Source organism: Onthophagus taurus, chromosome 11 (assembly GCF_036711975.1).
Source record: "Onthophagus taurus isolate NC chromosome 11, IU_Otau_3.0, whole genome shotgun sequence".
Lineage (NCBI taxonomy): Eukaryota > Metazoa > Arthropoda > Insecta > Coleoptera > Scarabaeidae > Onthophagus > Onthophagus taurus.
This window is the reverse complement of record NC_091976.1, coordinates 23,773,472-23,801,404: the sequence shown is the minus strand read 5'-3', so window position 1 is coordinate 23,801,404 and position 27,933 is coordinate 23,773,472. Positions and strand designations below refer to the sequence as shown.

At 34.7% G+C, this 27,933-nt stretch overlaps 2 protein-coding genes and 1 long non-coding RNA gene across 3 annotated transcripts; 2 read left to right on the top strand and 1 right to left on the bottom strand.

The window, feature by feature from the left end:
* Positions 1 to 7,914: 7,914 nt before the first annotated feature.
* On the top strand, positions 7,915 to 16,492 carry LOC111415623 (uncharacterized). Its single transcript, XM_023047378.2, has 2 exons — positions 7,915 to 8,628; positions 15,478 to 16,492. The coding sequence occupies exons 1-2, from the start codon at positions 8,187 to 8,189 to the stop codon at positions 15,576 to 15,578; spliced, it is 543 nt and encodes a 180-aa protein (XP_022903146.1). The 5' UTR covers positions 7,915 to 8,186; the 3' UTR covers positions 15,579 to 16,492.
* On the top strand, positions 8,635 to 14,690 carry LOC111415611 (sialin-like). The gene has a single exon (XM_023047374.2). It carries the CDS (start codon positions 11,002 to 11,004, stop codon positions 12,463 to 12,465), a length of 1,464 nt encoding a protein of 487 aa, XP_022903142.1. The 5' UTR covers positions 8,635 to 11,001; the 3' UTR covers positions 12,466 to 14,690.
* On the bottom strand, positions 16,369 to 26,573 carry LOC139431835 (uncharacterized). Its single transcript, XR_011641867.1, has 3 exons — positions 26,442 to 26,573; positions 19,891 to 26,265; positions 16,369 to 19,219 (listed from the first exon to the last, which is right to left on the bottom strand). It is a non-coding gene; the product is annotated as an uncharacterized lncRNA (long non-coding RNA).
* Positions 26,574 to 27,933: the final 1,360 nt, after the last annotated feature.

Below are 27,933 nucleotides of genomic sequence, written 5' to 3'. Positions count from 1 at the left end.
ATTAAAGCTCAAAGGGTTTTCTTTAAAATGATGTATAATAATTGTTGGGTTGGATTGGAAAAATATTGAGAAAAAAATAGTTGAAATAAAACTTACATTTTCGTATAATCTAAAAGTGTTAAAAAGATGATAAATTAAAAATTTCTGGAAGCCATATTTATTGAAATTAGGGAATGAAACTTATTTTAAATTAAAGCTCAAAGCTTTCTCTTTAAAATGATGTATAATAATTGTTGGGTTGGATTGGAAAAATATTAAGAAAAAAAATGTTGAAACAAAACTTACATCTTCGTATAACCTAAAAGTGTCAAAAAAGGGTAATTTAAAAATTCCTGGAAGCCGTGCTTATTGAAATTAAGAAATGAGACTTATTTTAAATTAAAGCTCAATGCTTTCGTTTTAAAATGATCTATAATAATCACACCTAATAACCATTTATCAAGGCGATACCTTTTTGAACAAACAACAAAATTCAGCAACGCCACTTTTCACTAAACTTCTAACCTCACATATGGACTAATAAGTTTAAATATACCTAAAAACCCTGCAGTGCGGATTGCGTCATTTTTTATACAGACTCTTTCTTGTATAGTAGAAAGTACCGACAGCTCTAAATCAGCCGAATAGATGACCAGCGAATAGATAAGTTTAAAATGAGTGTTCAAAACTACCGATACTTTAAAGTACCATCGGGACACAAAGGGTTAAATTATACACTTAATCATTTTTTGATACTTCTTGACAATCTTTAGCACTTTTTAATATATTTAGACACTTTTAGATAATCAGAAACTTCATTGTCATTTCATTACATATGAAACTTGATACTTTTAATCACTTTATAACACTTCTTGACACTTTTTGACAACCAGACACTTCTTTGCTCATTCATTACTTATGATCTTACTTAATATATGTTAACCATACGAACGTATACAACCTTAAGGACTTTTCTGTCTAATCAACTAGACCTAGAACTAAAAACATTCGGATTTCAAGACGTCTCTCAAGACGGCTAAACCCGAATGATTCTAGTTCTAGGTCTAGTGTTAGTTTTAGTTTTAATTGTTATGCAGCGTTAGACCATGAACTAGAATCATTCGGGTTTAGCCGTTTTAAGAGACATACGGGTAAACCCAAATGTTTCTAGGTCTAATATTAGTTCTAGTGACAGTGCAAGTGTAAAACTAGAACTAACACTATACCTAGAACTAGAATCATTTGCGTTTAGCCCCACGTCTCTAAAGACGACTAAACCCGAATGATTCTAGTTCTAGGTATAGTATTAGTTCTACATTGGAACAGTGCTAGTGTAAAACTAGAACTAACACTAAACCTACAACTAGAAAGTATAAACTTGAATGTTTCTTGTTCTAGGTCTAGTATTGGTTGTAGTGTTAGTGTTAGATGTAGTTTTAGTTGTTATTCAGCGCTAAATTCTTATTGAACTAAAAGTAGATAATTAAAAATCTTTTTTTTAAGGAACGGAAGTTGATGCATAAAAAAGTCAAAACGTTTAAGCAAAAAAAAATCGTGGGATTATTTTAAAGGGTCTATACAAGAATATACCTTGACAAGTGTTTCCTTGACAAGAAAGGAAACAGGGTGCAGTCAAGGGAGGGTGAGAACGTCCCCCGGACCGGACGTCTGCAGTCTTTTTAAGAAGGTGTTTCTCAGCTGGGGTAACGACGCAAAATTGTTCGATTAAAAATAGATGTTGTCGTCGTGGGGCGTCGCGCCATTGTTTTTCGTGGTCCATTGTAGCAGATACTAGGAAAAATGCTACACGACATCCTCGACTCATTATAATTGTTAAAGAAAAGGAACGCGAACACCTGCGCGTATTGGGGGCGTCCTTCTACCTGAGTGGATATAGACAGATCTTGACTAAGAAGAAGGTTTTTAGAAAAATCGCTGGTAGACTGCACGTCTACGAAATTGTTTATCTTTCGTCGTCGGGCACATAAATCTTTTACTCTACTTACGTTAGAAAAAGTTCCCGCCTTTTTTTTCTAAAAGGAATCTGGGTTTTATTTTTCACAATGAAACGAGGCGGAGAGCTTACCTATAAACAGTTCTAAATTTGTCATAATGAATGAAATGAGTTGTGTCAGCAAATTTAAACAAAAATTAAATACTCAATGAAAAATGATTTTGCTGAGTTTTACTAAAATATTAAACATTTTATATTATATAGTAAATATTTTTAACAAATACTTGCATGTTAATTAAAATATTTTTACTGTTCCATAACGAGTTGTTTTTTTGTGTTGTTGAAAAGATTTAAAAAAAAGATAAACGTGTTGCGTGTAAAATGAGGGTACAATTGATGTAATTTAAAATTTCAACAATTTATATCCATAAATTTGTAATCATTTTCAACCAATTAAATCATTAACTTGCAATCTAATCTTCCTTGAACTCTAACATTGAAATGTTTATAACAAAAAAAATAACAATTTTTGAATAGACGTAAACATTACGTTTAAGGTCAATGTAAATATAAACGTAAACGATTGTAGGTAATCAAAAGTATTAATAAAGTGAAAAGTAAACTTAATAAACTTGAATTAGTCCAAAAAAATTAGAAAAAAAGTAAACGAATCAGAGCTTCTTGCCGACTAAATTAGTAATAAGTCAAAGTAGTTAAGAAGAGGTGAAAATGTAGAAAAAGATAGCCTCTATAAAGAAGAGGATGTCAGAAAAAGGAAGGAAAAAAAATCTTCGGTAGCAAGTTAAAAAAAGAAATTAGTAAACAAAATAACTTAATATTTCAAAGATGGTTTAGATTTTATTTCATTAATAACGTTACATTATGTGTAGTTAACATCTTTGTTGTTAAACAATGTTTTCCATTTTATTACAAAATATTTTATGTTCATAGAACATCCTTGCCATGTGAAATTCCATTTCTAAAACAGTTTTTGATACTTTTATCACTTTTTGACACATTTAGACACTTTCAGACATGCAGAGACTTCTTTTCCATTTCTATACTTATGAAAGTTGATACTTTTAATCACTTTTTGATACTTCTTAACACTTTATGACACAATTAGACAATCAGAGACTTCTTTACCATTTCATTACTTATGAAATATGATACTTTTACTCATTTTTTGACCCCTTTTGACACTCTTAAGCACTACTTGACATATTCAAATACTTTTAGATAATAAGAGACATCTTTGGCATTTCATTCCTTATGAAACTTGATGCACTTAATCAGTTTTTGACACTTCTTGACACTCTTTAGCACTTTTTGATATATTTAGACACTTTCAGACATGCAGAGACTTCTTTGCCATTTCTAAACTTATGAAAGTTGATACTTTTAATCACTTTTTGACACTTCTTAACACTTTACGACACATTTAGATAATCAGAAACTTCTTTGCCATTTCATTACATATGAAACATAATACTTTTAATCATTTTTTGACACTTCTTGACAATCTTGAGCACTACTTGACATATTCAAATGCTTTTAGACAATAAGAGACATCTTTGGCGTTTCATTACTTATGAAACTTGATGCACTTAATCACTTTTTGACACTTCTTGACACTCTTTAGCACTTTTTGATATATTTAGACACTTTCAGACATGCAGAGACTTCTTTGCCATTTTTATACTTATGAAACATGATACTTTTAATCATTTTTTGACCCTTCTTGACACTCACTTGACAATTTTAAAAACTAAAACGGCTAGATCCAAAAACTTAGTTGAAAAATGATGAGCTCTAAGATACGCAACTTTGCCCCCATTTAACCATTTCTGTATCTCTTATGATTTTTGAGACCCCAATGATGGGGGTCGAATTTGAATTACTCTGTATGTTATAGAAACTCTGACATTATTCGAATTCAGTAACTAACGGAGAATTTGAGCTAATGATGGTTATTGGATGATACTACTTAGCACCAGATAACCTTATATTTTTAGATGAGAAACGTAACGAAACTATTTAGAGACAAAGAGGATCGATTAATCTTCAATATTTATAGGGCTAATTAGAATGGGGTTAGTGGGTTTGCGTGTTGGATGATTTGCAACCGACATCGACGGTCAGATAATTTGTTAGAAGGAGAGACTAAAATTTCATCTTTGAAGAGGCACAGCTCTGAGTTTTAACATTTCAGAAAATTCACTCCTACACTCAGTCATTTTGACAATCACCTCTGCCAAGGGGCATTTCATACCCATTTACCGACTTCAACTTCCCATCCAGAGTGATAATCTTTATAATAGGCGACTTGACACACTTTTCAAAAACGCCTATCTTCTTTGTTCCATTGCCAAATTTGGATTTTGAACTTATTCTGTTTAGTAAGTCATTTTACACATCCCATTTTATTGCATTTTTTCTTATTTTTGTACAGAAACTCGCCAGAAACCATCTTTGGAACCAGCAGTAATCCTAAGTGTTAACTAACTTGGGCAAAATTGTAATCTTCGTTTAAAATTTGATCTTTGAAAGGTTACGAAAGCGAAATTAAACTTTTTAACTTTCTTATTTATCGGGGTTGTTGACACAACTTGTTGACATAACATTACATCAATATTATACCATATAATATCAAGTAGAGTAAAGTAAACATTTGATCATTTCGCATATTTTGCATCTAAATAGACTTTGACATGCGATATAACTTACCTTATAATGGAGTTGATTTTACGATCTTTATTCTATTCGATTGATTTATTAAATAAGTCACAACAAATTACTTATATTGTACTATCTAAACACAACTTCAAACCACAACCAACACCAATAAGGAAGAAACACAACTGTCATTGTCATTTAATATTGTCAAAATTCCTACCTGTCAAGGTCAAATTTTTAGGTATTTTATTAATTTTATAAAATTTATGTTGTTTTTCTAATTTCCACATTTTCTTTAAACGTTTTCTTTATGACATTTTTTATAAATTTTCAGCTATTTGTGTATAAATATAAATTCAAAAACTTGATAACAATTTAACAGGTATTATAGAAAAAGAACACCATCTATCGTATCGACACCGAACTAATGATCTTAATAAATATTTACTTAGGTATTAATTTTTTTTTAAATTCGATAAGTAAAACAGAAAAATTTTTCTGTTTACGTAAAAAGTACTTTCTCCTTTGCTTTGGATGTGCTCCAATGAAAATGAATTTAATTTTAATTTAATTATAAATAGTTCGTGTAAAGTACAACGGGTTTTGCTGTTAATAATTGTTAAAAAATAGCAAAATAAAAAACAAGACTGATAAAAAATCAAGGTTACTATGTTTACAGAGGGAAACTGATAACATTTTTGTGACATTTTATAAATATTTTATGTCTCTTATTAGTTTTAATGACGAAAACCACATCAACGTAATGAACATTAACATTTTCTTACATGTTTTTATGTTAATTTTAATCAGTAGACAAATAATGCGTTTTCACATCTCATCTTATATTTTAAATAACTGGAATAACAAACATTCATATTCTGTGCATATTTTAGTTTATCGCCCGTGAAAAATACCTCTCTAACATTTTGTGAATACCTTAACCCGTAAGGCTGCAATCATCTTTCGAATGAGAATGAATTCTAAATTAAGTTTTATACAGTGTGTCCATAAAGTAGCGGCACAATACGGCACATTCCAGAATATAAATTCCATACAAGGTAGGTATTTTATAGTCTTTAAAGTAACTTCTACAGCACTTTTTAGACCAAAGATTGCTCTTACACACCTCTTCTGTAGTATGAAGATTCTATCTATACCAACACCACGACCCCAAAAGACAACTCCATATCTTAGCAAGGAATGAACATATGCATAATAGGCATTTAATGCTGCTTCAATGCCAGCTGATCTGGAAATAATCCGAATGGCATATGAAAAATGACTGATCTTACCAGCAAAGAAATCAATATGATTGGTCCAAGACAGTCCAGAATCCATTTTCCAACCCAAAAACGAAATCTCTTCAACACTGGCAATCTTAGTATCCCGATACCTCGCCTTGATCTGGTCAGAGCATAAGTGATAGTTAACAATTTTCGTTCTTTTTGTATTTAATTTTATGTTGTGCGCTTCAAACCAATCCGCAAGTTTATTCAAATCCACAGAAAATGATTTCTGGATTTCATAATCGCAAACATTATCGTAATGTTGTTCGTTACACGTAGTAAGTCATTCATAAACAGCAGGAACAATAAAGGACCCAATATGGAACCCTGAGGTACTCCCAGCTTGACTTCCCTCCAAGCTGATCTCATTTCTGTTCCCTGTTCACTGTGGGCAACTACACATTGTAACCTCCCTGATAGATAGGATGTCATCCATGACAAGCTAACACCTCTAAAGCCAAGTCTCTCCAACTTGGTCAAAAGGATTGAGTGATGTACATTATGAAAGGCTTTTGTAAGATCCATGAACAATGCTGTTGTGGCCTGTTTTCCATTTAATCCCAAGATAATATTTTCCAACAGTTGAAACATCGCAAGTTCGGTGGATCTTTCTCCTCTCATATCCTGATCGCCAACTCATTAGTCAAAGTATGGTAAGCCTAGCTGTGACTAAATTTAAAAAGCATGGGCACCTACGAGATTTCTCAAAGTCTGGCTGCTGCAGCTTCTTCAGAAACTGGTTCGAAGTGACTTTTTTAGTTCTAATTTTAGTTCAATTCCTAATCCTAATAAAAGTTCATCCCTTGTGGGAACAGGTGTCTCATACAATTTTCCTTTCAAATATCTCCACACAAAAAATTCTAAAGCATTAAGGTCTGTAGATCGTGGGGCCATGCGACTGGTCCACCTCGACCAATCCATCTTGCAGGAATAGTTGTCTAGCCAATTTCTTACCACCCTACCATGATAAGCTGCACAATTATCAAGTTGTTCAGCTACCAAAAATTACAAGAACGCGGCAGCGCCAGCGGTTGGTTGTGATGGCAAAAAGTATGGCCTGAAAAGATGATTATTATAAACACCTACCCAGACGTTGACACTAAATACGTAGGGGTACCAAAACATGTAAACTGTGAAAGTTTACATCTTGTTAAAAACGATTCCACATTCATGTGAATAATAAAAAGCGGATTATCTTGAAAACGATCAACTTTGGAGCATTTTGATAAGAGTACCGTTTTTGCTTAAAAAAGTACCGAGAATAAGAATTCTTATTTAAAAAGCCAAAAAGTATACTGTCAGAAAAGTTATTGTTATTTTAATCCGTAAAGAATACGTTACAGAACGCCCTCTACCGGATATAGTAAAACGGACTCCATAATCGTCTTTCCCATGCCAAAAAACCTCCGTATATCAAATTTGAAAAGAATCGGTTGAAATACACGTGTAATATTAAATAAAAATCGATTTAAAACTTTAATTTGAACACTCTGTATCTCCAAAACAAAACGTTTGTCTACCTATCTTTATATGAAGTTTTTGTGTTAATTTTAAAAGATCTATCGATTGTTAAAGTCCTGCTAGAAAAACCTAAAACACCCTGTATATATTCGCAACTTTACGGACACACTGTATATTACGTACATTTACATTTTGCATCAAGTGTACAATGACATCAACAAACGGTGTTTTACCGTTGCCATTAAAAACTGTCCATTTTATATTATCATTATTCGTACTTAGGTTTCGTTCTAGATGTGATTGCGAAATAACAGCGTCTCCGTCCCGTTTCATCCCATTCCGCTCTCTCCGTCTCGTTTCATTCGCAACGATTACGCGTAAACCAAAAAAAGACAAAACGACAAAAAAGTAATCAACAAAACAAAAAAAAAACAAAGAGATAGGCAACGTTCGGGGCGAGACGGAGAGCGTAGAGAAAAGCGGACGCCCCTTTCTCGCTTACAAAATGGACCGGTCCGCGTTTTCCCCCACTACGCTTATCCACGCCAAGCTTGGGTTCCGCGGAGTACGCGATGTGTAGGCAGTTGCAAAGGTACGCGCGTGTCCTGTAGGGGTCGCGTCGGCGTCTCGTCGTTTTCCCCAAATTTTCACGAAAATAATCTAAATTCTAAACGTTTTTAATTAAAAAACTAAGTGATTATAAAAACTAGAGTGGTTTTTGAACCGATTCGATCCGGTTTATTGATTCGGTGAGTTCGATTTTATTCGGTGGCGTCAGTTTACTATAGCAGTTCTCCATCGTACACACGCCGTGTCGTGCGGGTTGCATAATGAGTACCAGATTGATAATGCCTGTTCCTCCGAACGAAACGTTAAGGACGCGCCCGATGCCCTTCCAACCGATGAACGTCCGAAAAGCACGCAGAATGCTTTTCGGAAAACCCGCCAAGGACGAAGCCCTAAGATTCGTCGCAAGGGAACTAAAAGAACTACAAAAAGCGCAAAGCAAAAAATACAATTTCGACTTCGATAAGGGGATACCACTTTCCGGACCAAACACCAATTACGAATACGTGAGTTGCGAACTTGTACACGCTCCCGTTAAAAAGAGGCCCGTTGATGTTAGCGAAGAAGAAATCGCCGAAGCTGATATGGCCTACTTTAAACCTGAAGAGCTCATCTCAAATTGCCTAAGGGAAGATTGCAATTCCGAAAAGGAAAATAGTAAAGAAAACGAAGCTACGAAGGAAAAGAAGCAGATGTGTATCACAGGTACGAAACATATTTTAATAATTATCATATCTGATAAATATGTTGTAAATATTTAAATTTTGACAAACAAACCTTAACACACTTTTTAATAAGGGAGTCATTCATAAATCATGAATAATATGCAAAAAATATAACCGTTTTTTTTATGTAGCACAAAGAATGAGCTATTATATTATGTTTAGTGTATTTGTTACAAATTGATAAAATTTTTAATGTTGATAAATTTAAGAATGAACGTAGTAAACTTTTTTAATTAAAACCACATTTTATCTAGTAGTTTTCCGGTATGACCAAAAGTATAAAAAAAATCTATGAAAGAAGAAGAAAGTCACACCAAGTTTGTTCCTGGGATTCGATTGATAAGGAAGTGTGAAACACCGGGAGTGTGCTATCTATTAATTAAATTTACACTTAGAAAGTTATTTTTACGTACAGGTAATGATTGGGCCATAAAGATATTAGGCATCGTTGGCTAAACATCATTAGTCTTGTATCTTCCGCATTCCACTATATAAATGATGTAGAGAATACATCGCCTATACAGCTTTCTTTGGCATGCGGAAGATATATTTGCATATGTATCCTGTCTCACAACGAATTTTAAGTCAGGTTTCGAAGTTGGTTTGTATTGATTTAGTTCTTAGTTGTCCTAAGATTCATATAGTTTGGTATATTCTATACTGCTTTGCGTCCTATATTTATTCTATAAGCTTATTTGGTAGCCATCAATATCTAAATGTTCCGTGTCTGCTCCCATATCTAAGAACTCTGTCTTCGCTATGTTTATTTCAAGACCACAGGATTCGTATTCTTTAAATTTCCTTGTCTTGTATGCTGCACGGTGATGGGTAAGTCGTTCAGCATCAGTTTCATCTGTCCAAGGCTATCAGAAATAAGTACTATATCGTTTACTTAGGTATTACCATCAATGTTTATACCTTTTTGGGTCCAATCTAATTGTTTAAATGCACTCCCCACGACTGTGATGAACAATTTGGGTTCAACATTGTATCGCTTTATCTTACTCCACGCCCAATGGGTATTCGGTCAGTACTTACATGCAATTTTACTGTCATTGTAGCATTCTTGTAAATGTAGCTTCTATATACCTTGGTAGTTGGTATTCGACTCCTCGAATACTATTATTCGAATATGAATGACCAACCCTAAACAATAATCCTCCACGCGTTTGATAAGGAGGAACATAAAAACATAGTTCTTGCAGCTACTTGCAAAACTGCCATCAACTCAATTTAAATCAAATTTTATAAATACCTCTAAATACACATCTTGGGTAAATACCCGCGGGTATATATCCAGGGAATTTTCCCTTGAAAATAAATACCCGGGTATTTAACAAAACTGATGCTGCATCTTCTCTATCTGCAGTCACAAAGACTTGGCGTATCCTTGTAACAAGCCTTTAGTAACTGACAAAACTTTCTGACATGGGTTGAGTAATTTTAATGCATGATTTGACATTACAATATTGTAGCAATTCTTTTGACACTTTATGACGATACTGAATAAGCCATATTGATAAGAAGCTACACAATTTTCAGGATATATACTAATTAAGCCTATACACTGGCATGTGGAAGATATATTTGTATTTGTAACCTGTCTCACAACGAATTTTATGTTTGGTTTCGAAGTTGGTTTGTATTGACTTAGTTCTTAGTTGTCCCAAGATTTAGAGCAGTACAATGTAATACCTTCTATTATAGATTGATATGTTTTATACTGCTTTACGTCCTATATTTATTCTATGAGCTTATTTGGCAGCTATCAATATCTAAATGTTCCGTGTCTTACACTTATATTTTCTTTTCTGTTGCTACTTCTTCACTTTTACATATTGGCTTGCATGTTATTAGGTAAGTAATACTAAAATTCTGCTAGCTGATTTCTTCATATGCTTTTCGCAAGGTTTTTACAGTAATAAATATACCACAAGCTTTATCTTACATTGTATATAAATGGTATATAGTTTCTATATCCCATTTAAACGCATTACTCTATTGTGCAAAGTTATAATGATAATAAAATGATGTAGCACATCTTTACAGCTATTTAGGTTCCTGCATTAACTTTTCTGGCTATGGCATGACTATGAAAAATGTATTTATTTTTGAATGAATGAATTCAGAATAGTGCTGCGAAAAAGTTTTGAGAATTTGCCTTGAGAAGTGACAGCGATAAGTATTAATTACGAAGAAAAGTACTTCAAGAGTTAATTAAATCAATTTTAGTTTTTGACGGATCATAGACCTGTTTATACGAAACAAGTCATAATTTGCACTGCAACTTCAAGAATTGGAGTCAAGCGACCTAACCGACAAATCGTTTATTAGTGGTCGTAACTATTAAAAGATGGCGTTGTCAATATATAATGTCAAAATTAATTTATTAAAAATGACGTACAATGTATTAAATTGTCTATGTGTTTATAAAAATAAGGAATGTTTTATTCCTCAACGTTACATAATGGCAACATTGGCTTGTTTGGCTTTAATCGTGGCTTATGGTCAAAGAATTGTTTTAAATTTTGCTATAAATGAAATTGTGCCTAGATCAGTTTCTGATCATATTCATTGTAGAGGAGTTAGGAATATAACGGAAGAAGGATTAATTGAAGGAGGAGCGATGAATTGGGGTCGACATCAAATAGCATGGGTGTTGGGTTTTTTTTATGTGGGTTACATCGTTGGGCATATTCCATTTGGACTTTACGTGGATTGGTATGGATCTAGGCAATTTTTTAGTACCGGAATTTTAGTATCAACGGTAATGGTTATAAGCCAACCAACCTTAATTAATTATTTACCGGAACAATGTCTTATGGCATCGAGATTTGTAATGGGGGTTGGTCAATCGGCTTTATTTCCGAGTATCAGTGTTTTAATTGCGCGATGGATACCGCCGGAAGAGAGAAGTTTAATAGCTGGATTTTCATATTCCGCGAATGCTTTAGGATTAACAATTGGAAATTTAGTATCTGGGAAAGGAATCGAGTATCTAAAAAGTTGGCCGTTCGCGTTTTATTTTTGGGGTATGATGGGAATGTTTTGGTACGTACTTTTCATACACTACGTTTTTTCCGGACCGGAAAGTCACCCGTTTATAACTCCGAATGAAAAAGCTTTTTTAAATGAGAAAGTTAAAAGATCTAACACGCGCTTAGAGATACCTTGGTCGAGTATGATGCGAGATAGCACTTTATGGGGATTAATTTTTGCGCAAATTGGGCATGATTACTCCATGTACACCCAATTATCAAGTTTACCGAGATATTTAACGATTGTGCCATACTACGATCTTGGTATGTGTTCCGTTATGACGTCAGTACCTTATATATTTCAATGGCTTACAGGAATAATTTCAGGAAAAATCGTTAATTACTTGGTTAACGCAAAAAAAGTTAAAGTTGTTAATTGCAGAAAGTTTTGTAGCACTTTAGCTATTCTCATCCCACCGATCATAATGTTTTTTGTACCATTTCGAGGGGAATGTAACGCAACTATCATAAACATCTTATTGTGCTTATTTTGCTTTTTCAAGGGCCCGATTTCGGTTGGAGTTCAAGTTAATCATTTAGATATGACGAGGAATTTTCCTGGAATTGTTAACGCCATCGTAAACGCAATGGGTGCCATAACAGGATTAACCCCAATATTCATTTCTTGGATCGTTATCGATAACACTTTAATCGAATGGTTACAAATGTATGGATTAGTTCTTGGAATTGCCGTTATTGGAAATATTGTGTACTTATTTTCTTGCACCGCCGATAGAAGACCTTGGGATTTAAGTCCTACTGAAGTAGCAAAATCTTAAAAACAACGTTGTTGAATTTCGTACGATTTTGTTGTGGTAGGTTCTGAAGCTCGAAAAGGTCTTTGACCGGGAGAGTTCCGGGTTCACCCAACTAAAGAGATCGTCGAAGTTACCGCTTTGTTTCCCATACATCTTCTTGATAATGACAAAGTCTTTTGGGATGGATATAAAAAAAAATAACACATTTCGAGTGCGTACAGACATTTCCCAAGAACTTGTGACGTAGCGATGACGAGACCGTTCTTCCGGTGACGTCACAAGCGTTCTTATCGTAGTAGTAGTAGTACGCGAGTCGAGAGCGTCGTCGTAGTAAAGGCGTGGCTACTGACGGTTACTGTTAATACTGTGTCAAGAAAAGAAAAATAAACGAAATTAAAATGAGTAAAACGTTATTTCGAAACTGTTACTATGTATATTTTTGATAGTGGTGTTAGGGAATCGATATTTTTGGGAGGGTGGAAAACCGTTAGAAAAGACACCCCATCGAAAATAGGAGCTTTTGCATCTGTCCAAAGCAGCTGGCTTTAAAAACCTCCAACATGAAATGCTATTTTTGAAGCGTCCCCCGCTGTAATGTTTACGTTACGTTTTGTTGTTGGCGTTGCCCGAAATTAGCCTAAAATAGCATTAAAATAAATCCAGGAGGCCGCCAACGCAAAGAACTGGCGTCACTTTTTTTTAATCTTATCTCAAAAAGCACAAACATAACGTAGTATAGTTTCGCCGAGAAATAATCATTTTTTTTCCATTCGAGTTCGTTGCCCTCTCTCTCGCAATTACTTCGGATTAACTGGGTCACTATTAAAAAGGGGACGAGCATCCCGGTTGATTTTTTTTATTATTTCTACAACAGCGCACACCCACGGAAGCCCCGTATTTTTTTTTAAATCTCGTTTGGTAGGCTTCTTGTGTAGTCAGTGCCGTTCGTACAAATATTTGAATAGAATGAGTGTACTTCGTCAACTCTTGTTGTTGCGTCACTCACTCGTTGGTTTACTTTTCAGTTTAGTTTCATGCAAACAACGTAACCGAGAGAAGAAAGCTTTTTGAACGGTTAGCGGCTGTATTTACACTGTACACGAAACGCAGGTAAAATTTCTCACATACAAATAAGGTCAAATTTAAATAATTTGAAGAACCAACACCTACACATTAATCAAATAAATCATTTAAAATCATTTTACATCAATAAGTGTAACTAATTTTTTAAGTACAACTTTGACTTTGATGTTTTCTACCATTATATACATAAAATGTATTGGTTATTTTTCATTTTCTTTATTTCCTGATACACATTTCACCGAGATTATTGATTTTAGATAAACCGTTATCTGAATATTCATAAAATTGTAAACAGTTTACATTTTTTTTGCAATATATGAGTTAAAAATCACATTTGGGATTTATGGTATTTAACGTTGTTAACATAAATTAACATTCAATTCTAAACCAACCTCAATTAGAAATAACCTACTTACTAGAACAACCTTTTTCTGACTTTACCGCTGAAAGCCAAGTTGTTGTAATCTTTGTTGTTAAAACACAACAATTCTCATTAATGATATATAAGATGTGAAAAACTGCCATATAGTGTCAAAAAGTATATCCATAACGATTTATTCACTAATTAAGTTGAGGTCGCTTGCGGCCGAGGCGCTACATCCATAACAAATCGATACAAAACTACACAATTTGAAAGAAAATATTTTATAATTTAGCCGAGCTATATCCATACCATATCGATACAAATTTGCACGATTTTTAAGGATATATGCTTTAATCAAGTCGAGGTCGTTTGCGGCCGAGGCTCCATATCATAGCAATACGTTGGTCGCAAGCAATCTCGGCTTAATTAGTATATATTCCGTTAAATATCTCGGTAAACTTGATAATTGGGTGTATTTGGAGTAATCATGCCCAATTTGCACAAAAATTAATCCCTATAAAGTCTGAACACGCAGCTAAACGACAATGATTCTAGTTCTAGGTATAATGTTAGTTCTAGTTTTACGCTCGCACTGTCACTAGAACAAACATTAGACCTAGAAACATTTGGGTTTAGCCGTACATCACTTAAGACGGCTAAACCCGAATGATTCTAGTTCTTGGTCTAGCGCTGCATAACAACTAAAACTAGAACTAACACTATACCTAGAACTAGAATCGTTAGATAGTGTTAGTTCTACATAGTTACAGTGCTAGTGTAAAACTGGAACTAACACTAGACCTAGAACTAGAATCATTTGGGTTTAGCCGCACGTCTCTAAAGACGGCTAAACCCGAATGATTCTAGTTCTAGGTATAGTGTTAGTTCTAGTTTTACACTTGCACTGTCACTAGAACTATATATGCCGCTAAATCCAAATGATTGTAGTTCTAAGTATAGTGTTAGTTCTACATAGTTACAGTGCTAGTGTAAAACTCTAACTAACACCAGACCTAGAACTAGAATCATTTGGGTTTAGCCATCTTTAGAGACGGATGGCTAAACTCAAATCATTCTAGTTCTAGGTCTAGTGTTAGTGCTAGTTTTAATTGTTATGCAGCGCTAGACCAAGAACTAGAATCATTCGGGTTTAGCCGTCTTTAGAGACGTGCGGCTAAACCCAAATGATTCTAGTTCTAGATATAGTGTTAGTTCTAGTTTTACACTTGCAGTGTTACTAGAACTAATACTAGACCTAGAACTAGAAATATTCTTGGTCTAGTGTTATTTCTACTCTTAATTCAATAAAAATATACAACAATCTAGCGCTGCATAACAATTAAAACTAGAACCACCGTCTTTAATTTATTACATCGTTTAGACAACTCGGGGAATACCCCAAGTTTATCTATCAGCATGAAATAGAGGAACTTGAGGAATAACCCGAGTTGGATTCAGTGCCACTCTAATTTTTTTTTTTTTGATATTTAATGCGTTATATTCGAAATTCGTTCTAACGATCGAGGTTATACTGTAAATATATATAATTTGAGTTTAATTAATAATAGTGATTTATTTTGTTACAGATTTCATGCCACAACGTAAAAGAAATGGATTGGTAGCAGATAAATCATCTGACGTGGCACTGGTGCCAAAAAAGACGATGAAATTGGAATTAAAAAGTTAAAAGGCCTCAAAGAGAACTGCAGAACCTCACCACTTGACGATCTCTAGATGAAAATTTAAAGTACAACTTGTTGAAGAAAAAAGAAAATTTTATTATTGCTAATTTAATTATTTTCTAGTTATTTTTATTTTTTGAGTTTATCGTCGAGCGTATTTATTTCTCCCCCCTCCCCCTTTCCCCCCTTAATGGTTAGTCTCTTTCACTTGATCTCCAAATTCTTCCCTCCCTAAAGTGAAAAAAAATAAAATAAAATGATAATACCTCTCCAGAGGCAAAATTGTAGGAGGTTTTTCTGTTTTCCCTCCGCTGTTGTATCTGTGATGTCTCAAAAGAAAAAAATTAAATTAAAAAACATTAAAAATATTAATTTTGCTTTTACAACGATTTTATTTAAAAAGTAAAATCGTTTTTGTATAAGTGGGAAGTAGGTTACAAATTTAAATACGATTATTAATTTTATTAATTCACTGAAGTGCAACGTCCAGAGTCGTTTAGTTATCATTGTATCCAAAGAAGTATTGATTTTTTTAATTAATATACGGGCAAAAATAGAAAGGAATTTTCGCTTCAGTGGATGGCAACATTTTGTTTTCTTTAATAAAATTAGAGAAAAAGAACTTTGAGATTGCGGTTCGTATAATTTAATTAACAGAATTATGGAATAAGACGAAGAGGAGGAACTATTAATATGGAAATGTGATGTATGGCTGATCTCAGATTATTACAAAGTTTTAGTTGTATTATTAATATAATAATAATTTCTCAAAAAAATAAATAAAGAAAAACACGCTGATTTGTAAATTTTGTATATTAATACATTATATATAGTATATATAGTTCTAAAAATGTAAGTTGATCACGTATTCACAACATTTGTAATACTAAAAAAATATATTTTCAGTTTGCTAATTTAATTATTTCGTTTTATTTTATGGCACAAAACGCATCAAACTGTGACCTACTTAATTATGATATCATCATCTGGTAGAGTTATCTATTTAATTAAAAAATAACACCATCTGGTACCGGAAGCGTGTGAGCGGTTTTAAACTAGCCCGAATTAGGTCACTTAAAATAAACACTGTCAACGACGAAAAATTATTATTAAAACATTCCCATTAAAAAAAATTTATTCAAGGCTTTTTCAAGCAATAAACAATAAATTTATTTATTACAAATTCATATTAAAATCAAAAATTAAATTGTTTTGCCAATTAAAAACTAGTACTCCTTAGTTTTATTGTTTCGGAAATTTTAAAAAGAAATCAATACGGGAATATGATGTAATGATATGAACTTCATCGTGGCATTCCTTCAATAAGCATCATAAAAACACCCATCCTATACTAGTAAAATTCGTATTGTGCCAAGACCCTTTGATATTCCCCAGGTCTGCATAGACTTCCCTCGGCTGGCCGCAATCTGCGTCATTGTCTCGTCTCATGATGTTCTTGGTCTCCCAAGACAGCTGTCTATCTTTAATCATCCTGTATTCTGTTCTATCGTACCATCACTTCATTTGGACCGCATTAATTCGCTTCTATTTGCAGTCCAGCTTTTATAAACTCTTGTCTTTCCGGTTTACTTCATCTTATCCTAACATCGACCCAGGGCATAGTAGCAATGAAGAAGATTAGCCAACAACTCTCGAGGAGGTGCCAAGAAAACGCAGAATGGGGAGGACAAAATAATACCAGAAATGGTGAAGGCAGAAGGCATGGTATTGGGGAGCAAATTGGCAAAGAAACATAATCATCTCTATGTATAAGAAAGGGACTCGAGGCGCTATTATTAATGTTTGCCTCATTGCAAAGCTATAGTCCAGAATTCTGGAGAACTTGCATTGAAAAAGAACTGGATGAGAAGCAGATTTTCTTCCTGTACTGTATAACTCATAAGTGGATCAGCAGAGGGAAATCTGCATACCTGGCTTTCTTAGATGTACTCTGCGTTTGATGAGGTGCTAAGACAAGATGTCTGGAAAGCACTAAAGAATGCTCCAGCGACCTCTAACACGCTCATAATAGAAAAAGGACAGTTTATTCCTCATTGCTATTTGTAGTCTTTATGGATGAAGTAGTAAAGATCTGATATATGCAGATGATGTAGTTTTCATCGTAGACTCACCTAGATTAAAAGCTATCAATATCTGGGCACGGCAATTCACCAGACGGGCAAGTTTACAGAAGAAATCAAAAACAGAGTGGACAATTCTATAATTTTTTAATTAATTTAATTTTTTTGCACATACAAAGTATATAATCTACAAAAATTAGGTCATTTTATAAAAAATAGGTCAACTAACATTATGTAAATTTTTACTATAGTTAGACCACCTAGTTGAGTCATTGTATGTAAATTTCTGGTTGATTCACTAAAAAAAGTTCCGTCTTTAAACGTCGCCTTACATAAAAAAATAAACTTTAAAAAAAACGTGTAAAGGAAACTAATTAAACGCGCTTTAATGGTTATAATAGAGGAAATGAAACGCGATACGCGTATGAATCGGGTTATTCTCAACGACTGTCAAAAAATACAACGAGGAATAAAAAAAAAGCCGTTTCGAGTGTTGTTGCGTGCTTTACCAAGAGAAAAGGCGTCATTAGAAAACGTATCTCGTCTAATCTTTCTTTCGGGAAGCCCACGATTAAAAAAAGAGGCCATTCGGAATGCACGAGAACGGCTTTGTTCTTGGTCGTTTTTTTTTAATGGTGCTACATTAAAGTTTCTCAAGTGGATTTTTTTTTGTTAAATAGTTTCCTGAAGAAGAATAAATCGATTTTTTCAGTCAAATTTTAATTTAAATTAACTTTAAATGTGTGTCACATCGAAAGTTGAGTTAATAAAACAAATCACAACGGTCAATATAAAATAACCAGTTTTTGAAATCAAAATCTATTTTTGTCAATTTTCTTAATGAATTCGACTCCCGTCGTCGACGTCTGTCCAAGTTAAACAGCACCAATCGATAAACAAGATATTGGCTGACCTTTGCTGCGTCGACGGCTGCCATTTGCGATGCAAATAAAAACGGTGAATTATGCATAGCCGATCTGTACGACGCGTTTTGTTTCAAGGTTACAATTTGCGATTTCATTTCGTTACTACTATTCTACTTTTTATTATATTTTTGTTCAGAATAATTAACAGTCTTTGTGTTGGATGAAAGATAGATGAAACACCCCATAAAGTAGTGTAAGTATATTATTAAGTGGTCTCGCGAAATAAAAAATAAAAGGATATAAGTAAAGAGAGACCGACGAGAAGCGCTGATTGTCGTCGTTTGACCTCACGCCGTCCGTCTCGGCCAATTTCACGCACAATGACACGTAATTACGGCCGTAAAAATGGGAACGTCGCATGTGCTCCTTTACCAAATTGCGTAATTGCGCGACTTTAAAGCTTTTCTTTCTTTGAAAAAACGTTTCAAACCCATTACGAGACAATTTTGATTGAAAAGAATTTACTTCAGATATTTCTTCTTAAAGAAAAATACGCCAAAAGAATTTTCATCATCTTAGAATATCTAGGTTATAATTTCACACTTACAACTGTCATTTAGAAAGTTTTTAGGTTAAATATTCAATTTTAGGTTATGTAATGAAATAATTAATATATCGTAGAAGAGGAAAAATATGATGCTGTTACAAAGCTTAGTAAATCGCATATTAAGACCAAGCTGATGATATTTTCGAAGACAGAAACACGCGAGACACCCCACGTTGACGATCGTTCTGTAGAACAAGTAACCTCATATAAATATCTGGGTGCCTTGGTCAACGAGAGAAATGATCGTTTTTTCGTAATGAAAAAAATCTTTACAACCAAACATTTAAGTCTCCAACTATGTATTCATCTACTGAGATGTTACCTTTGATTATATATAATATGGATTGAGCCAACGAGAGAGATAGCTTGCGCAGATAATGGCGTGCGTTAATTTATAAGATAAAAAACTATCAATTAGAAGTAACATTTATAATACTTACAGGTGATGTGAAACTGTATTATCGCGAATTTTGCACACGAAACAATACATTTTTAAACATAACGGTGTGACTGGCTGTGACACAACAACACGATAAACGTCAAATGGAAGAGGTTTGACACTTTTGTGCGCATGCGCCCGTCTGTTTAGTACCGTTTTATGTCTATCTTTGTTACACTTTCACATTATCGCTTTCCATCTGCGTCTATTCACCTTGAGCCACATTTTTGTTAGTAGATATATTCAGTTAGCTCAATCTATATTATATATAATCAAAGGATGTTACATATTTCCAGTATTACTGTACGGATCAGAAAGTTGGACATTCAGCCCATCATTGGCAAATAGAATCTTTAAAATCTCATGGATGGAGAAAATATCCAATGAAACAATATTTAGAATTACTGGAAATAACAAAGGAGAGTAAATTACAATATACAGGCTGTTTTTAAAATGCACCATTTTCGAGATACAGGGTGTTAAAATTTAATTAAAAAAATTCGTTTCTTGCGAATATTTCCGGAACCGTTTATCGTACAGAAAACAGCTTTTGTAAGTAGTTTAATAGTTTAGTAGTTTAATAAGTAGTTTAAATAGTTGGATTGAGTGAACTTATGATAATGGCTCTTATGATGAGATACATATGATAATGGCGTCAAAAAGGAATGTGAAAAGCGTGAGATTTGGTGACAAGAAATATTGGTGCAGTGGGCAGCTGAATGTGATGATCTGCTTTCTGAAGAAAGTGATGTGTCAGAAGCAGAAAATGATGACATATTATGAAACATCCTGTATAGGGCATATAATGAGAGGTGAAAGGTATCATGTTCTCCGTTTAATCATTGAAGGCAAAATAGAAGAAAAAAGATTTGTGGGAAGACGCCAAAACTCATGGCAGAAAGACCTGCGACGTTTTGTAGCTCCTCCATAGAGGTATTCCGGGTAGCAACCTCAAAAATCATGAAAGGATGAAAGGAGAGGAGGTAATAAGATTTAATCTTTATAGGGTCATTACTTGGAAGGTTATAAAGAAGAGTCCTGAAAACTAGAAGAGAAAAGGAAATTAAGGAGGAAGAGGAACAAAGTAGATTTAGACCTGGAAGATCTTGCGTAAATAATTTATTCACACTTAGACACCTAGTTGAAAAGAAACTGTCAAAAGGAAGGGAAATATGTATTCTGTGGAATAATAACCTAACAATACAAACAAAGAAAAACATGTTTAGGGCCAAATAGAGTCATTATATTGTGTGGGTGAGAGACAAAGATACAACTCGAAGACTGCTAGTAGCAGATATGACTGGAGAAGATGCTGCAGCATAACCATGCTGGACCGAGTTGAAAATGAGAAAATAAGACGGAGAATGACGGCACAAAACTCAATAATAGACACTAATAATGAAAAGAAACTAAAATGGTATGGACATCCACGCCGAATAAGTAAAGAGAGAAAGGTTTGGAACTGGGTGCTAGCAGACAGAAACAAAAGAAGCCTAGAAAAAAATTGATCCAGGATATCAAAATGGAGATGAAGAGAAGAGGACTGGGTAAAGATGATTGAAATGATAAGACCGCTGGCGGTTGGGATACGAGAAGTGGCAATAAAAAAAATTGCAAATACTCGCCAAATAGAATAGAATCGTTGTAGAGAATCTTATTAAAGTCTTTCCTGTCATTACACGATAATTACAATATCCTCTAATTTTTTTTACAAGGTTATGGAGGAAAGACGCAATCAACATCATCAGGTGCTTAGTAGAAAATATAAACAAACTGTAAAAGGACATCTCGTGTATTTCTTGTAAGAACGTGCAGATTTAATCTTTAAAAATGTTTTATTTCGAGTCGTCAGGATGTGTGCGATAAGTTTTATCTCCGTCGAGCACGTGCCTCAGTAAAAGAAGCGTGTGCCAGGGACGTGGACGGCGCCTTCGGAGGAACAGGTTCCCCAATTCGCTAATGGACCCGTGAACCACCACATGGGATGATGGGACACTAATTGGCCACCGGATGCCGGCCAAAAACACGCATTGTATCGGCTTAGTATTCATATTGAAAATGAGAGAGAAAAAAAAATAGAAAATGGGAGTTCTTTCTCTTTTTTTGGAGACTCATTCAAGAGGTCTCAATATAGATAACATTTAAATCTTACTCCTTGTCGAGACTAACCAGTAGTTAAAAACCCTATGGTGAGCTTTGACAGAGAGACCACACTGAATCGTGACGTGATAAATCTATTTAAGGATGACTTGCAGGTAGTTTTACGTGTGTCTAAATGTTTTTTTTTCTAAGGGGGACAAATCATATAACAATAAACATATAATAGTTTAGTTTATATTTCAGTTTGATTTGACATTTTAAAATTGTCAAATCAATTTTTATAGCCAACTTAATAAAAATAAAATTCCCTATTTTTATATAAAATTGCCAACTTGATACTTTTGACATTTGACATATATAAAGTGAGGGTTAATAACCGTAAAAGGTAAGTTTTTGATGAAGATAATATTGTGAACTCCTTTTAATTTTTATTTTAATGATTGACTACACAATTTAGATTATAGATGGTTATAAAAAAAGATAAAATGGTTCTTTTAAAAGATATACGGTTGAATTGGTGCCAATTTATTCGTGAACACGGGGCGCTTCGGTTCCATTGAGCTAGTAAATCGCAAGCAACACAACCGGTCTCGAGACAGCTCTAGATAGAGATCTCGGTCCCTTTCCCGGAGTCAATTATCGGTCCATTTGCCCGACAAATAACTGCCTCCGCGTTTCGGCGTTGGCCCCCGTTCGTAATGAGATCCGAGATATCGCTTTTGTACTTGACCGAAAAGTACCTTTTCTTCCTACATTACTAAAACGGAAACCCCGTTGTGATCCGTTTTTAGTTATGGATTTAAAAGTGGAGGAAGCAAAAGGGATGATGCAAAAGAGTCGGCGGCGTCGACCAAAAAGTCATTGACACGAAGATAACATCTCGGCATACCTTCTCTTGGAAATATAGGTACCCGTACTTTGGAGAGTTATTGCATTCCAATACAGCCGAGATTGCGATCTGCAATATAATATTGATTGCTTCGACTCTCTTCGCTCAAAAGAGAAAGAGAGATATCACCAAACCCAATAAAACTTGGATTTCTTTAAGTGTTGTCGTAATCGTTGAATTTATAGCGATTTTAATATCGACTATGCTCCATTTCCAACAATAAGACCATTTCGTTCTTGATTTACGACATAACCAAGACGACCTTTCATTTAATAGGCAAAGGTCGAAGCTCGCACTCGAAACGTGTTTACGATTGTTAAAAAAAGAAATATTGTTATATGAACTGTTTATTTTTCATTTGTAAACACGCGATAACAGTTAAAGTTCGATATGATGAAGATGTCTCTTGGTGTATCTTGTCAGTTTGCGAATGTTCTTCGCACGCAACGACAGTAAGTAGCATTTTAGCACTGTAACATAGCGTCATCGACAATTTCACGATGAATTATACATGTTAGTGACCATTAAAATGTGTATGAAAGCAGTGATAAAATCTTAAAGCATCTTTTTCGTTCTTTAATATCCTGTTCGATAATGTCCATGGTTTATTAGCGATTAGAAAATGGAAAAAGTATAGATGGGAAAAAATTGATTATGACCACTTCCTGTGATGTAGTTGCTTATTTAGAATCATCTATGACTCATTGATGAATGATTCATTTTGTTATTTTTAAAACAAAAAGGTTTTCTGTTGCAATTTTTATTGTTGGTTTTCTAAGAATAAACCCAATTACAATACAAAGATAATAAGTCTTGAACGGTTTTCCAAGAAAAAATCTCCAGATCCATTTAGATTAATATAGAGCATATAAACTCGGAATAATTACGCCATGCCGTCCCGTTTAATTATAGTGCACGGACTTTGCGGAATTTTATAATTAATACCCGTTCGAAGCTCGTCCGGAAAAACGAACACAAAGATTCCTCCACCGATTATCTGTATATTACGCGTTTCCTCCGTTTTTCTATCATAACCCCCTCCTCCTCCGAAAAGTGCTGCATTGGATTCATTAGCTTTTCTCATCTTCTTGGAGCAAAGCTTCTCTTCTTCTCGTTAACGACGCGCGCGTTTCTTCTCTAGGTCTCCGATAGCAGATTCGATCTTTTTCTTCGGCGTCGACCAAGAGGAAGGGGAGCGGTACGGGTTGAAACGAAGGATGGGCCCCAGGACGCGGTTGATGGTAAAAAGAAGGAGGTGACCGCGCGGAAACCGGTCGCGAACCGATCCCCGTACAACCGACGTACTACTACTATAGAACTTCGGACGCGTGCACTCTCACAAAGACTTCGCCCCGAGCTCAGAAAAGAAAGAAAGAAGGATGCGCGGAAAGAACGGGTAGAAGAAGAGATAATATTCAAGTAGTGCGAAAGAAGGAAAGATATATAAATGTAAGGAGATGGAATATCAAGTATTGTATCCAAACTGATTTGTTCTTCTTCATTATACCGGGAATTTCATGTAACTTGGTATATATGAATATAATAACACTAATAACCATAGTTACGAAACCATTGTGCACTTGTACTGTCCATAGTGTTAGTGCAATACTAGAACTAACACAAAATCTAGAACTAGAAACGTTCGGATTGAACCGCACATGTCTTAAGACGGCTAAACCCGAACGATTCTAGTTCTAGGTCTTGTGTTAGTTCTAGTGATAGTGTAAATCTAGAACTAACACTAGACCTAGAACTAGAAACATTCGGGTTTAGCCTTACGGCTCTTAAGACGGCTAAACCCGTATGATTCTAGTTCTACGTTTAGTGTTAATTTTAGTTTTAGTTGTAGTTTAGACTGTTGTATATTTTTCTTGAACTAACAGTTAAACTAACACTAGACCTAGAAATAGAAACATTGGATTTAGACGTTTTAAGAGACGCACAGCAAAACCAGAAAGTTTTTAGTTCTAAGTCTAGTGTTAATTCTAGTGCTAGTGTTAGTTCTAGTTTTAGTTGTTGCAACGTACACTCGCTTTCCCGTATTAATCCGTTATATGTATAAAGGTTTTACTATATTAAGATATATTTTATAAGATCTATTTAGTTACAGTGCAGGAAATGTTTGCTATGCAACATGGTCTTGTTTAATGGAAGTCTAAAACAAAGTGGATTACTGTTCTACCCGAACAATAACGCAGCTTCCCTCAATTACTAGCAGTCCAGTATCCGCAACATGGATTGTACCACACGGAAGACAAAGAAAATAGGAGAGGCTTACTTTACTCTGAATGGTAACTATTAAGAATTTGGTCCTATTATGAAAACAGATCTTAACACATCGTCCACATTCTCAAAATAAAAAGTTATCTGCATATGAGATAAATAAAAGCAATTACAAAATTTCTTCTTCTTCCACTTTGCGCGACTAGGGTTGAGTAGTCAGTTAAGCTTTATAGGCCTATTCTATAACCGCCACTAAATGTAGTGGTTCTTTGAGCTGTTTTAACAATAGCTACTCCACTTTTATTAACATGTAAATGATAGCTACATTTTTCACTTCACCATTAACATCAAAACCAATGAAATGCAAAACTAAAGTTATGAGTGAAAGCAAGCTAAATAATTTTGCACACCCCAAACTGATAAATTACAGTTGACAGCCTTTATTCCTTAAACCCGATATTTTCTAGTTCTAGGTCTAGTGTTAGTTCTAGTTTTAGTGCAATAAAGATATGCAACATAGTGATATTAAACTAACTAGCGCTACCTACCACTGTCACTAGAACTAACATTAGACCTATAACTAGAAACATTCGAGTGTAGCCGCACGTCTCTAAAGACGGCTAAACCTGAATGATTCTAGTTCTAGGTCTTGTGTTAGTTTTAGTGATAATATTAGTGCAATACTAGAACTAACACTAGACCTAGAACTAGTTTTAGTGCAATAAAAATATGCAACATATTGATATCTTATGCCAACTAGCGCTACTTACCATTGTCACTAGAACTAACATTAGACCTAGAACGGAAAACATTTGGGTTTAGCCGCACGTCTCTCAAGACGGCTAAACTCACATGATTCTAGTTCTAGGTCTTGCATTAGTTCTAGTACTGCACTAGCACTATCACTAGGTGCTAGTATAAAACTAGAACTAACACTAAGTCGGGTTTAGCCGTCTGAAAATGCATGGCTTTAAGTCCAAATGTATAATAGTAAATAGCCTAAATTTACAAAATTTTACAAACAATATAATAAATATAATTTGGTTTAATATATGTTTACCTTTACAACTTTATGGTTCACCCTCTAAATAAAAATATAAAACCAAAAGATGACCAGGTCGTGGAAAGACCTGGTTAATCGGCACAAATAAGCTGGGAACGCGAGTACATGGCCGCGACATGGTAATATCCGAGGTAATGACTGTAGATAATGCGAGCCTGAGATGATTATTGTAATCGTACCGCCGCTTCGTGCGGCGCTGTCCGTTGTTTATGCGTAATTATCGGCCGAGACTTTTTTCCCTCTCGTTTTCCTGCTGCCTTGATCACCTCCTCCTCCACCTCCTCTTCTGTTCCTTTTGCCTCTCAGTTTTCTTCGTGAACGTGCCGTATCTACTTCGTGACCACAACGCGACGTATCGCGTCCACACCATCTTCTCGGAGTAACTCTCGTAATGTAATGTGAGAAGAAAATTGTAAAAAAAATGCTGCAAGATAAAATTAATTTTTTTTAAGGTTTTATGTATTTTGATTTGTATTAAATTAAAAAAAAATTGTAGATGTTCTGGTTGTTTCTGTTCTTGTGGAGAGCGCATCCATTGAGGCGAAGGAGGAAGAAGTGGAGGAGGAGGTGGGTACGGGACGAAAAGTTCAACGCGCTCACCTCGCTCGATTAACCGTCCAAAAGGGGGGCTCGAAGGGAACCGAGGGGCCGATTTCCTTACATAGTACGCTCGTCGACCTGCAAGGAGAAGAGATCATCCGCGGCCGAGGCTCTTCCCGTACTACTCCAAACAAATCAGTACCGAGATGTGCAGCTGGGGACGCCGGCCAACCGTCCCCCCGCGATACCCCCACACCCCCTTACAAAGCACTTCAGGTCAAGATGCCAGTCACTCCTTTCTCTGCCCCTTCGCTGTTTTCGCCCAGTTACTTTTCTCGTTTTCTACTTCGCCCGATTTGAACCGATAGGTGTGAAGAAGAAGAAGAAGGTTCAATATGACGATCAGATTACGATGATGACTATAAAGAAATTGATATAACATTTGTTTGGATGGTTTATTTTCTATATTTCAATCATCATTGTATGATTTTAATGAAGTTGTGATTAAAAAAAAAGTGGTGATGAATGACCATACAAGATTGGTTTCTCAATACAAATTTGGTTTACTATAAAATTGGTCATAAATAACAAAGAGAATCAGTACTAACCTCACCAAAAAACCACAAATACTGCATCTACGAGAAACTTCCATTGATGATGTTAGTGCAGTTATTGCTTCATTAAAAATTTATTGAGGATATTTAGCTACTGCAGTTGCTGAAGAGATAATCCACTCGAGTACCAATCATAACATGCAATTCATATCCAGATATTGCATATCCGAAATAGAAACCCATCTCAGATGTTACCATTAGAGATTCATTGGAATATCTTTATTGGAAATTCTTTAGAGACTGCCACTTGATATACTGGATTTAGAGATCTTTTGTAATTGAAGATTAAGGTAATATATCCAACGGAAAAACTGTTATTGGAGATTCATTGGAAATTAGTTTCAGATATTGCCATTGTTGGGATAGTATCGTTTAAAATCGCGCCATGTATCGTTAATCACTCCGATATTCTTGTTATTAATCGTCTGAATATCTCCAAGCATTGGAGCAAGTTATGGACGAAATTCCGCTGTACATACTCCATAACTCTGCCTACATGCACGATGGTGCTCCAGCACATTTCGGGCATAACGTAAGACTAGAAGAATAGATGGATTGATCGCGGCGGTCCTATTTTATGGCGTGCGAGGTCTTCCGATCTTAACCCTCTCGATTTCTTTTGTGCGAGGTTTTATTAAAAAAGGTTTATTGCTAATTAATTAGAAATAAGAAATCCGCGTGAGTATCTTCATTGGAAATTTATTTAATCCCTTAGAGATTCTATCATACCAGCAACTTCAGTATTTGTAGTAGCAAGATTTTGGCAAAATCTCTGCAATTTTAGCCATTGCAAAATACTGAATGTGATATAATAGTATCCGATGGCAGTGTGGCAGTAATAAAGAACTTATTATTGGAGCTTCATTGCAGAACTGTCGTCATGAGCATCTTCATTAGAAAATTTGGAAATCCATTGGTGATGCTGCCACTTACCAGCT